Here is a 12,002-nt window from a genome sequence, read left to right on the forward strand (position 1 = left end):
GTAAAGAACTCCAAACACCTGCCCATCCCCGAGTCCGCCCCGAGCGCTCGGATTGGGGTCTGAAGCACGCCGCCCACGGCGGCCCACGAGTAGCGCTTGGGACCGCGCACGCGCACGCGCACTCGCCGCCCGCCGGGGCCGCCGCACTGCGCCTGCGGGGCGGGGCGGGGCGGGCGTGGCGCATGCGCGCGGGCCCCGCCGGCAGGAAGCGGGCGCGGGGCGGGGCCTTCGGGCCGCCCCCGCCTCAGCCGCTCAAGTAGCCCAGCGGCCGCAGCGCGCGGCCCGGGATGCTGAGCCAGGCGCTCCTGCGCCTCGCGTCCGCCGTCAGCCGCAGGAGGATGAAGCTGCTGCTGGGCATCGCGCTGCTCGCCTACGTGGCCTGTGAGTGCGCCGGCTATTCCTTCCCGCCCGCGGCCTGCTCTCTCTCTTCCTCCCTCCCTCCCGCTCTGCGCGCGCGGCCGCCGGCCGGACAGGAGGCGCGGACCCTCGGCCCGGCTGCCCCGCCGCCCGCGGGGCTGCGGGCAGCGGTTCCCGGGCGTGCCGCGTCGCCGGGCTGGACTACGGGGTGCGAATACTGTCGCCCGGCAGAGACCCCGCGCCGGCTGCCTGCTCTTCGGAAAATTACTCCGCGTTTGGCTGTAGGGGAGCCCAGTGTCGCCGGACCCCGCCGGCCCGCGGCCGAGCCCAGGGGTCCGACGCCCGGGGGTCCCCGCGCCCGGGGTCTTGGCGCCCAGGTTTCTGGACGCCCGGGGGTGCCCCCGCCCAGGTGTCCGCGCCCGGGGTCCTGGCGCCTAGGTGTTCGGATGCCCAGGGGTCTCTTCGCCCAGGAAAGGAGGGTGCGGGTGCCGGTCGGCCCAGCACGGAGGCGCAGCGCTGGGGATCCCGGCGCCGCTTCTCGTGTGGTTCTCCCGTCATCACTCACCGCGGCTGCCGGACCTAGGGCAGGAGGGGCACTTTTCAGGCAGAGGGTAGACCCTGTGGCTTCTTAGAGGCAGAAGCTGTCCCTTTAAAAAAAAAATTTCGATGGGAATGTATTTTCATTGCTGTTATTAATACTTCCCCAAGTACCAAAATTGGACCAGGTGAGCTCGTTTGAATCCTAGCCACGGGAGTGATACACGCTGAAACGAAACACCTGCTCACCGGTTGAGTTACCAAGATCTGACTCCCGAGGTGAGGGAGGCTCGGCAAAGTGATTTCAGTTGAGCTCCAGGACGATGCGGGTGATTGAGACCCAGCCTGTCTGCTGCAGCCCAGCTGGGGGCAGTTAGTTGGGAGTAGTCTTCGAAGGAGGAAGAGCTAGTCTGAAGCGTGTGTCAGTCTTGAGTGAGACAGCCGAGAACCCAGGGGAAAGACCGCTTGAAGTTCTGACTGTGGTTAGGACAGTAATTATATCTAAATTGGCTGCGAGCTTCCCCATAGGTGCGTGAACCTGTTTCATTGTCTCCTGTAACTATCTCAACAATCCTAGGAAATAGGTACTATCGTTATTCCCATTCTAGAGGTGAGTCTGTTAAGGCTAAGAAATATCAGGCAGATTTACTGATGACCACGCAGATGATAACCTATGGAGACCAAGACCAGAGCCCGGCTTGCCGGGGAGCTGGGGCGAGAACCCAGGTGTGCAGGAAGCTCCCTGTGGATTTTGGGTCTTCTGAAGGTAGGGGGTTGTGGGATGTCATTCACAGTTCTGTAGACCAGGAAATTCTCCTGAGCCCGTACCTTTGCCTGTCCAGCCCTTAATTGCTGCTTGTCTCTGCTTAGTCCCAGGGGACCCCAAGGAGTGCAAAACACGTGGGCAGTGTTTCTCAGACTCCTCTGTGTCAGAATCACCTGGAGGGTTTTCAGAACACAGGTTGCCACCTCCCCCCTCAAGTTTCTCATTCAGTAGGTCTGGGGTGTGGCCCAGCATTTGCATTTCTAATAGCTTCACCTCAGATGCTGTTGGTGTGGTCCGGGGACGCCACTTTAGAACCTGTGGCCTAAGCAGGTGAGTTGAGTTGGCCACGAATTAGATGCTCACCCAAATGAGGGTTAAATTACGAACAGGTAGGAAGGAAGGGAGGGAATGCACAGGGGCTTGTGCTAGTAAGTGAAGTGTGTGTAGGAGTGACTAGGCAGGCGGCGGGGGGGGGGGGGTTCCCCAGGAGCAGCATGTGCAGAGGTCCTGTGGCAGCCAAGAGCAGGGCGTGTCCTCAGAATGTGGAGAACTGCGGTGTGGCTGGAGTATGGACACGAAGCAGCTATGAGGCTGCCCTGGCAGGCGGGTTGGAGCAGGCAGGCCTGGCGGAGGCCTCGTGCCAGCTCCCGACGCGGGGGAATTTAGCTGTGAGGTTTTAGACTAGGGTGGAGGCAGTGCTGGTAACAAGCCGGGTTGGTAAGTCCCGGGCACTTCGCAGGGAAAAGCATGACATTGTGGCTCCCGACTGACGGCGTCCGAGGACGTTGAAGGTGTCCGTGAGCCATGATGCCTGTGATGTCCAGTCTCTGCTCTCCTTGTTAATAATCTTTCCCTTTTGTTTGAGAAAACGCCCCTGCTCCCAGATGACACACAGCGCCTTCTGGAAATGCTCTTGTGCCCGTGCGGGCCCAGCCTCCTTGCTCGCACATAATTCTTCAGGCCCAGGGGCTGAGTGTGGGCCAGCTTGCACTGCACTGAGGTTCTTCTCCATGCATGTGTTTTCTTTTCGGTAATGGGGATTTCAGCCCTTGTAGCATTTAGATCAGTGCTGTTAGCCCCTCAGAAGAGCCTAGAGGTCTGAAAGTCATGCCAACCTGCTAGGTAGATCCCTAGGCAGAGACTCAGCTGGAATTACCTTTAGTGTTTTTGACAGGCTAGAGTTTAAAAAGTCAAATAGCCTTTGCCGGGTTTGTTGGTGTCCCCAGGCACTGTTTTCCTCTACCCAGAGGCAAGCACTTCACTTCTTTGAGCCGAGGATTTTGGTGTTTGTCCTTGTGCGTAGAATTCTAGATACTACCTAGTGGCTTTCTTCTTTGGAAGATTGTTTATTCTCCTTTCCCCCACCGACCCACGCAGGTGCGGTGTGATTTTAAGTAGCTCAGCACTTAGTGTTTACGCGCATGACTACATGTTGTTCACCTGAGCACTTAGTGTTTACGCGCATGACTAAATGTTGTTCACCTGAGCCCTGTGAACTCCGCTTTTTTTTTTTCCCGGAGCTAATGACTCCACTCTCAGGCCCTATACTTGTTGGACTGCAAGCTTTGTCGCTCATGTCTTTCTCCCCCAAGACGCTGAGCAGCCTCCCGAGCTCCCTGAGGAGGGGCCTTCGGACCTCGTGCCCCTGGCCTCAGCCCCTCAGCCCCGTTGGCCTGGAGATCCTGTCCCCCGACGGCCACCGCCTCATTTCAGCTGGAGGTCACGGGAGGAGCATTGGCAGGCGTTGGCCGTGTCTTTGTCTTCACATTTAATTGACAGGTGGGTGGTGAGGCTCCATCCCTTCCGGGTCCTGGTGCCGAGGCTCAAGCCGGCTCCCGTCTCTCTGTGACTTGGTTTCTCCCGGGAGATCCCAGGCCCTGCCCTTTTCCTGCCCCTGGCGCCATCCTCCACGGCACACCTCGGCTCGGCCCTTCCGCACTCGGGTGTGCCCCGAGTGTGCAATTGTGGACGTGCGGTTGATAACTGGCCTCCTTCAGGACCGCCGTGCTCGGCATGTGGAGCCCCTCCCAGAGTGAGGCCTCCGTGCCGCAGGGGGGTCGGGGCACCTGCGTACCCGCCCGCCCAGGGATGCGCGCCCGGCTGGTGACGTGTGCGCATGTGCCGGGTGCTTCCAAGCCTGGCCGCCCAGGAGCCTCGCTCTGCGGTTCTGGGAACCTTCCGAACTGTCCTTTGGAGCGGTACCCTGCGGGGGTGCGGTGGCCTGGTCTGCTCCTCTTCCTTTCGTCTCTTCTGTCATTGTAGACTTTGGTCCTACTTTTTGGAAATTTTGTCGTCTAACTCTTTTAGTGAGAACATTTATGTTTGCTATCATTTTTTGTTTAGGAGCGTTCTCTTTCTCCCCGAATTTAAAAAACCAGAGTGTGGTCTTTGTGTCAGGGTCTCCTCTGCACGGTGGTCGTTTGCTCACTTTTCTTCCCCTGGAGAGTCTCTTGCCCCGGTGGCTTCCTTTCTCCTTGGAGGCTTTCCCGGGACGCTGGGCCGTCTGCTCTGTTTGCACGATCGATCCTGGGCAGGTGGGGGCCCCCCCGGCTGCCCCATGGACCTCAGCTGCCTCACTGGTTGGTGGAGCGTTCAGCATCCTCCGGGCGGCGGTGCTGGCTCTCCCGGGCATCCCAGGGACCCGGGGCAGGGCTGCGGGGCTGAGTCGTACCTTGATCGTCCCCCGGCTGACGGGGCCCCGTGCCGCAGACCCTCTGCCCTCCCCTCTGCAGAGACGGACCGGGCGGGGCTGGAGCCGGCGGGGTGCAGCGGGCAGGGCCCTTCTCCAGCCTCCTCCGCGCGACCCGCCCCCGCTCCCCGTCTCTTGGTTCCTCTGCCCGCTTCATTCTTCTTCCCCTCCCGAAAGCGCTTGTCCCCATCCCCCTGTGCACCTTGGTTTATACCCGAAACAGCAGAACAAAGGTGAAGCTTGCTTTCTGACATTTCAGAGGCACTCTTTCAGCTCTGGAAAACGCGAGTTGTGACAGTAACAGCGCTCACTTAGGTTAGGTTTGGGTGTGCCCTGGGTTTTGTTGGGAGGACACCGTATTTGTGGTGCTTTCCTATCCTGTCCCTGTTATTCCACCAAAAAGATGCTAAATCACCCCTGAAAACCACATGCGAGCATGTTTTACATGTGTTAGCTCTGCACGTGTGATAACAGACGTCAAGCTTCTCTGAGCTGGGACTTCTGTGAGAGCAGTTTTCCCCTTGGTCTGATTAGCCCTGCATAATTGGCGATCGTTAAGTCACTATGCAGACAGGTGCTGGTGATGCCAGTGGACTCCTGGGGGAAAAGAGGGGAAAAAAAGGGGAAAACAGGTGAACTTGTGTAAGTGGTGCTTCCAGATTCCCCTCAGCCCAGGGGTCACTACGCTTGTTACCGCAAGTTCCCAGGGTCCCCCCAGGCCCAGAAATAGGAGCCTAGAATCTCCCGCCACCTTCTTGGTGGCCGGGAGGGGCAACCTGGAAATTGTTTTGACCCTCGACATCTGCTGTAAGAATTTCCACACCTGATTTCTATCGTATTGAAAAAATAATTCAGCAAGCACCTAAGTAACCCTCGGCCTACATATGCCAGTTCTTTTCCCCTCATTTGCTCATTCTTTTCATTTTTACATATGTTTCTTTGTTGAAATATTTGAAAGTTGTAGACATAGTAATACTTCGTGTTGAAATACTTCACGTGTCTCCTAAGATCTGCATTTTCTATGTAATCTGATCACCATTATCATAGTCTAAAAATTAACAATAAATAGTATCATCTGATATGCAGTCCATATTTGAATTCCCTCCACCCGCCCCCATGGTACCATAAATGTCCTTATAGCCTTTTCTGCTTTTTTTTTAATCTAGGATCCCGTCAGGGTTTACACATCGCTGTTATGCCTCTAACTCTTGTTTTTTCATGACATTTACCTTTTAAAAGCACAGGCTCGTTGTCCTTTAGAAACGTCCAACCTTCTGGACTTACCTGATTGTTTCCTCAGGATTAAATTCAGGTAAATATTTTTATGATAACGCTGGTCGATTTGCATCACATCAGGCTTGTCCACTACCAGTGCTGAGTTTGATGCCGGGAGGGGCTGGCTGCCGGCCACTTGACTGCCGGGATCCACGTTCCCAGGACCCAGCCAGGGGATCTCGGAGACTTGCAAGCCAGCGCGCTCAGCATCCATTACCAGTCCTCGTCTGGATCGGTTTTATGTTGGGATCACAAAAGCGGCAACTTCCTAATCCTGTAAATCCTCCTCTGTTTATTAACTGGCGTTCTTGCGGACAGAGGGACCGAGGCCTGCTCCTTCCCTCCTTCCCTCCTTCCCTCCTTCCCTCCTTCCCTCCTTCCCTCCTTCCCTCCTTCCCTCCTTCCCTCCTTCCCTCCTTCCCTCCTTCCCTCCTTCCCTCCTTCCCTCCTTCCCTCCTTCCCTCCTTCCCTCCTTCCCTCCTTCCCTCCTTCCCTCCTTCCCTCCTTCCCTCCTTCCCTCCTTCCCTCCTTCCCTCCTTCCCTCCTTCCCTCCTTCCCTCCTTCCCTCCCTCTGTTAGCTTTCTGGGGGCTGCTGTAATAAATTGCTAGGAACTAGGCGGCTTTAAAACAAGGGAAATTGATTCTCCCACGATTCTGGGGGCTGGAGTCAGAAGTCGAGGTGTCGGCAGGGCCGCCGTGGTCCCCTCAAGGCGCCTTCAGGCTGTGGGTGCTTCATTCCCGGTGCTGGTCCCGTGGCCCCTTCCCTGCTGTCTGTCAGGTCCCTCCGTCCTTATAAGGTCACTGGTCACGGGTTCGAGGGCTCAGCTGGATAATCTAAGGTGGTCTTTTGGTCTCAAGATCCTTGATTACACCTGCTAAGACCCTTTTTCCAAGTAAGGTCAGTTTCCCAGGTTCTCGGAATTAGGATGTGAACATATTTTGAGGACCACCATCAATTTATGCCCCTCTTTTTTTTTTTTAAAGTCACTATGGACTAGAGGCTCTATCTTTGAGCACTTCCTTGATCTCCAGATGCTCCAGGCTCATCTTGTGTTTTCTGTGCCCCAAACCTGGAATCAGCCATTTCTACAAGGAGCCCTGCTTCCTCTCAGTGGAGAGTATGGGTTAGAACTCAGGGTCTGAGCACTCACCGAGGTGTCCTTGCTTCCAGCGTTCGCAGTGGACAGAGCCAGGACAGGTGCGAATTCTTTCCAGTTGTGAGTTTATGCCGATGCCCCCAGTTTAAATCATAACGGGGTTCTTCCTCCCCTGCCCACTTCCCATATTGCTATTTCCTCCCTCCCACTATGAAAATAGTTTCTGACATCAGGAAAAACTCATTTGCTCTCTACTGCCAGCCATGCCGGTTTCAGAATCATTGCCTCGTTTCCAGTACCAACGACAAGCTTAAGAAAATTCAGAATTTCTCTGTAGTTCTTTTTGTCCTTAGAATCTGTCTCACTCAGTGTACAGTTATTGTGTTGAAAAGCTCCATGAAACATGTTTTTCTATGCCTGATACAAGTCAGGTTTATTTTTCTGTTTGTGCTCCGTTTATTTTAGGATTTCTCTTTTCTTTCTGATGGTTAAAGTGTGTAAGCCATTTCCATGGTTCAGAAGTCAAGCTGAATAAAAAGCTATGTGCAGACGTGTCTTGCTGCAATCCATGGCCTCCACCCTCTTCCCGCTGTCATTAGTCCATTTTATGCATCGTTGGTTTCTTTCTGCAAATCCAGGCATTAGGCTGTGTGTATATACACACCTGCTACTCATCGTTACCAGGAGGTAGTGAATCACATGGATGGTTCGCCCTCTTTTCCTTTCCTGCACAGTATTCCCTGGAAGGCTCTGGTATCGGCGTGCGGAGCTCACCTTTGCTCTGTGTATCTCTCCTGTGTGTGTGCCCTGCATTCTCCGTGGCCAGGCTCCTGAGCAAGGCGTTTTCCTTGTTTCAGACACTCTGCTCTTGGAAACACTGCTGCCGCGAGTAAGCTTGTGCGTGTGGTCCCCCGAGCCATGCCCCAGAACACCCCCGTCAGAGCTTGTGGACAGCTCACCAGGCAGAAGTGGTGTCTCCTTTAGTGTGCATCCTCTTCCTAGGAGTGACGTCAAGCATCTTTCCAAGGGTTAAAGGATGCTAATGTATCTTTTTCCGAGAACTGTTCAGCTTTTGCCCATTTTTCTGTTGAGTTTTTGGTCATCTTTCCCCTCATTTTTAAGAGCTCTTAACACATCGGGGGTGTTAATTGTCCTCTGTGAGGTAAGCTGCAGCTGTTTTCTCGTGCCTCGAGTGGTTCCCAGGAAGATATCTGTGGTCTTGGTCCCCGTTCCTGGCGCAGAGCTCCTAAAACTGTTGGGGTTTCCTGAGCCATAGGGGTGTCTTCTGTTGTTCCTAAGATGCCCCTTTTGATCACCCTGAGTTTTTGCTTGGGGGTGATTCAGGGTGGGCCCTAGATTGGCTTGGAACGGGGCAGGTCACTGTCAGCCTCACCCCGCCACCTCCGGAAGCTTTGTAAAAAGTCGTCAACAGTGAGGTGTGGCGTGCTCCTCGGTGGGTGAGGAGCTGGGAGGGTGCTGCCTGGAGAGGCCGTGGAGGCTCTGGTCCCTCTGAGAGTATCTATTCGTCTGTTCCTGAGCTGCGTCCTTCCTGATAAACCGGCTGTCGTAAGGAGACTGTCTCTCTGAGTCCTGTGAGTCTTTCTAGCAAATTATCAAACCCAAGGAGGGGGTCGTGGAGCCTTGACTTGCAGCCAGTTGGTTGTGAGAAGCACAGGTGGCCCCGGGCCTGGTGGTGGTGAAGTGTGCCGTCCTGTGGGCCTGAGCCCCTCACCTGCGGGGTCTGCGCTCAGGGCAGCTCGTTGGCGTCCAGGGGGCCGGAGCGCTGGTTGGTGGTGTGGAAACCCCGCACCCTGGGGTCAGCTGTGTTCTGGGGGTGGAAACAGATCTTAGGACGATTTTTCCGTTTCCCCATGTGGTTCTTAAGAACGTGGTCCAGGTGTTGGGAGGGAGGTGAGGGGCCTGGGCTGTGAGGGGTGCGGCGCCCTGGAGGCCCGGGGGTCAGCGGGTGGAGAGGTGCACGGGGTTGGACCCCGGAGCCCAGGGCGGAGGTGACAGGTGCAGGGACTGGGGGCCCTCGGGGCCAGGAGGCAAGGCTGGAGATCTGCCCGGGTGGGAACCCTTCAGCGAGAGGAGCTGCTGTTGGAGAGCCGTGCAGCTGAGGAGCCAGGATGTGATCCACCTGCCCCAGATGTTCAGACTCGGGGCTAAGCGCCGCCTGTGTTGCCCCCCGGGCCTGTGGCTGGGTGTCGCTCGCAGCTCTGCACCCTCCCTGGACTCCTGCCTGCCGGGCGTGGGCTGGCAGGTGTGAGCCTGGTGGGGCGGGGGGAGCCCTGCTGCGGGGACGGAGCCCTGGGGGGCGGGAGGCGGGCGGGGTGTCCCGTGGGACTGGCTTTGAGGGGGGCATCCCGCAGAACCCCGCACGCTGGAACTCCCGTGTGTGCATGCACGTCTCCCTTCCTCGTCTTCCGTTTCCTGCCTTTGTGTGGGATGAACATAATACAGTACGTGTAATACGCGTGGGGCGCGATCACCGGAGGGGGCGATGGGAGTGATGTGGAGACTTGGAATCCGGAGCAGGGGCAGGACGGGGACGAGTCACCTGGAGAGAAGGTAGGAGTGTCACGTGGGAGGGCAGACACGGAAGCGCAGCCACGCGGGGCCTGCGCTGGCCGGAGCCTGACGAGGGGGCCGGACCGGGGCCGTGGGCTCGAGGGACTCGCTGGGGCAGGAGCGCGAGGGTCTGCCGGCCACCTGGGGGGAGGGGCGCCCAGAGCTGTGCCCATCACAGAGGGAGAGGCGGCAGGGCTCTTGTGACATCGGTTTGGTTTTTATTTTAGTTTAATTTTCATTTTATATTGAAGTACAGTTGATTTACAGTATTGTGTTAGTTTCAGGTGTACAGCAAAGTGATTCAGTTATACGTATACATATATCCTTTTCAGATTCTTTTCCATTGTAGGTTATTACAAGGTATCGAATATAGTCCCCTGTGCTATGTGGTAGGTCCTTGTTGGTTACCGATTTTGTATACAGTAGCGTGTATATGTTCATCCCAAACTCCTAATTTATCCCTCCCCTCTTCCCCCTTTGGTAACTAAGTTTATTTTGTATGTCTGAGAGTCTGTTTTGTAAAGAAGTTGTTTAACGGTTGTCTTAGAACGCGGAGCCTTGGAGGCCTTGAGCAGGGAGGGGAACAGAGGTGGGCTCTCAGCTTGCGGGGAGATCGGCCGGAGCACTTGTTAAACCCCGGTGGCTCCCCACCCCCTGAGTTTCTGATTGGGGAGCCCTGCCGGGGCCTGAGAATCTGCATTTCCGACGGGCTTCCGGGGAAACGCTGTGTAGCTCCGGTCCGAATGAGCCTCTGCCCTGTCTACCTCGAGGGTCCCGGGGGCTGGGCGCTGTCCCCTCTCCGGGCTCCTCCAACAGCGGGAGTCCTCGAGATGACAGTTGAGTTTGGGGTCTCTACTGTCTGACCGGCTTGGGGATCTCATGGGTCAGCCTGCACTTTGCAAGTGTGGTGCTGCCCTACCTGGACGGACCTAACACTTCGGCTCCCCTGCAGACCTTAGGGAACTTATTTCAGACTTTCTCCCTGCGGGCTGTGGAAATTGCAGTGATACCAGAGCCTAGAAAGGCCTTCCTTGTGTTTCTCAGACTGTCTTATGCGTAAATACACCTGCATGAAGTTTTAAACGTGTGTCTAGTGTGAACAAGCAGAAATGGATTCTACTAAGTCTCTCATCTCAGTTAATAAGTGACCTTTTTACATGTAAAGACTTTCTAAAGGGACTGATGTTACCTACAACGCCCATAGGTTCTTGCGTTTTTAACCACTTTGGGGCATAAGATTTTTCCCATGGAAATGTTGGGGCAGCTTTTAGGAAAGTCTCTGGGGAGGTGTGAGTCACTTAGGTGTTCTGTGCCGCATTTGGGGACCCGCCAGCTGGGACTCTGGAGGCTGCGGGGTGGGGAGCTGGAGGGCTTGTGCTGGGGCTCGTCCCGGAGGCCGTCCTGGAGGAGGTGTCTCGGGAGGGAAGCAGGGCTGGCGCAGGGCCTCTGCGCGTGGCCTGGGAAGGACGCCAGTCGCCAGCCTGCCGGGGCTCCCCAGACCGCCTCATCCGGGCAGCTTCCATTCTGTGTAACCGCTGGCATGAACGCAGGTCCGGCTGGCGGGGCAGGGTTCCGGGCCAGCTCTCCTCGGGTCGGGGGGCCGGGGGGGCAGGGTTCCAGGCCAGCTCCCCTCGGGTCGGGGGGCAGGAGGGCTCCCCATTCCGTGGCTGCTGCCCTTCGTGTGTGATGCTGCCTGACCCTTAGCCACCTGATGGTTTTAGGGAGACCTGGAGGCGGGGAAGCTCCCTCCTCTGACAGCCCCCTGCCTTATCTGGAGAATTTTAAACAGAATAGTATCTTGTGATTTGAATCCTCTGATCGGTTTAGGATGCGTGTCCTTGTCTGCTTTGAAGGCCTTCAGTTGAGCCACCGCAGGGTCTATATCTGTTCCTCGGGGGCCGGAGTTGTGAGGGTTCGTGGGAGGTGAGCAGGGCTCCTCTTCCCTGGGCGCGTTTGATGCTGTGATCACACAAGGCAGGCAGCCTGCGTGGCAGGGATGGGGGCCCCTGGGACCTCAGCCACCCTTTCTGCCCAGGCGGGAGGAACTTTGCCCGGATCCTGGGTCGATGGGAGATGAAAGCACCTGCCTGTGCTCTGGTTCTGGTTGTTCCGCTGCGTGACCGACCCCTTCAGGACTTGCACAGAGCAGCGGCTGTTTCACCACCCTCATGGGTCTGTGGGGTGGGAATTTGAAAAGCAGAGTCTGTTCTCTGGTGGCGTCTAGCCTGACGGTTGGGACTCACACAGCGGGGCTGGAGGGTCCCCTTCCCGGAGACTCGGCTGGCAAGTCTGCCCCTGAGGACAGCTCGGCCGGCGTGGTTGTTGGAGCCCCCGTGGGTGACCTGTCTGCCCTCGGGTGGTCGCGGTCCTGCCGGCTGGCCCTGGGCTGCAGGATCCGGTGTTTCCAGCAACCGAGGCCCACATGCACGCTGGTTCTGACCGGCTGCCCAGACTGCGGGGAGGGCCAGGACCCCTCCTCTGATGGGATGTGTCACCTGTGGCACCAGGGAGGGTCTCGCTCTCTGAACATCATGCTGACGCTGCGGAGTGCAGCAGACGGGCTGGGCCTGGCCTCTGCTGAGCCCTGTCTCGGGACCCGAGAGGAGCAGGGGCGGCCGGGGGAAGGCGCCCGCACTGCAGCGTCCTGGAACTTTCTCCACAGACGGTGCGTGGTTCGGATGAGCCCAGGAGCCTGGGCGGTACGGGTTTC

General features: G+C 57.0%; 1 protein-coding gene across 2 annotated transcripts in view; it reads left to right on the forward strand.

The window, feature by feature from the left end:
• The first annotated feature begins 212 nt into the window (after window positions 1-212).
• UXS1 (UDP-glucuronate decarboxylase 1) overlaps window positions 213-12,002 on the forward strand; it is a 74,552-nt gene continuing 62,762 nt past the window's right edge. The window contains exon 1 of one of the 2 annotated variants that reach the window (XM_067704015.1): window positions 213-381. In XM_067704015.1, the coding sequence (XP_067560116.1) occupies window positions 288-381 (94 nt within the window). In that variant the 5' untranslated portion in view covers window positions 213-287. The remainder of the gene's footprint in view (window positions 382-12,002) is intronic. The other variant, XM_067704016.1, reaches the window with a different exon arrangement.

The sequence above is a fragment of the Pseudorca crassidens genome, chromosome 14, assembly GCF_039906515.1.
Source record: "Pseudorca crassidens isolate mPseCra1 chromosome 14, mPseCra1.hap1, whole genome shotgun sequence".
NCBI classification, from domain to species: domain Eukaryota; kingdom Metazoa; phylum Chordata; class Mammalia; order Artiodactyla; family Delphinidae; genus Pseudorca; species Pseudorca crassidens.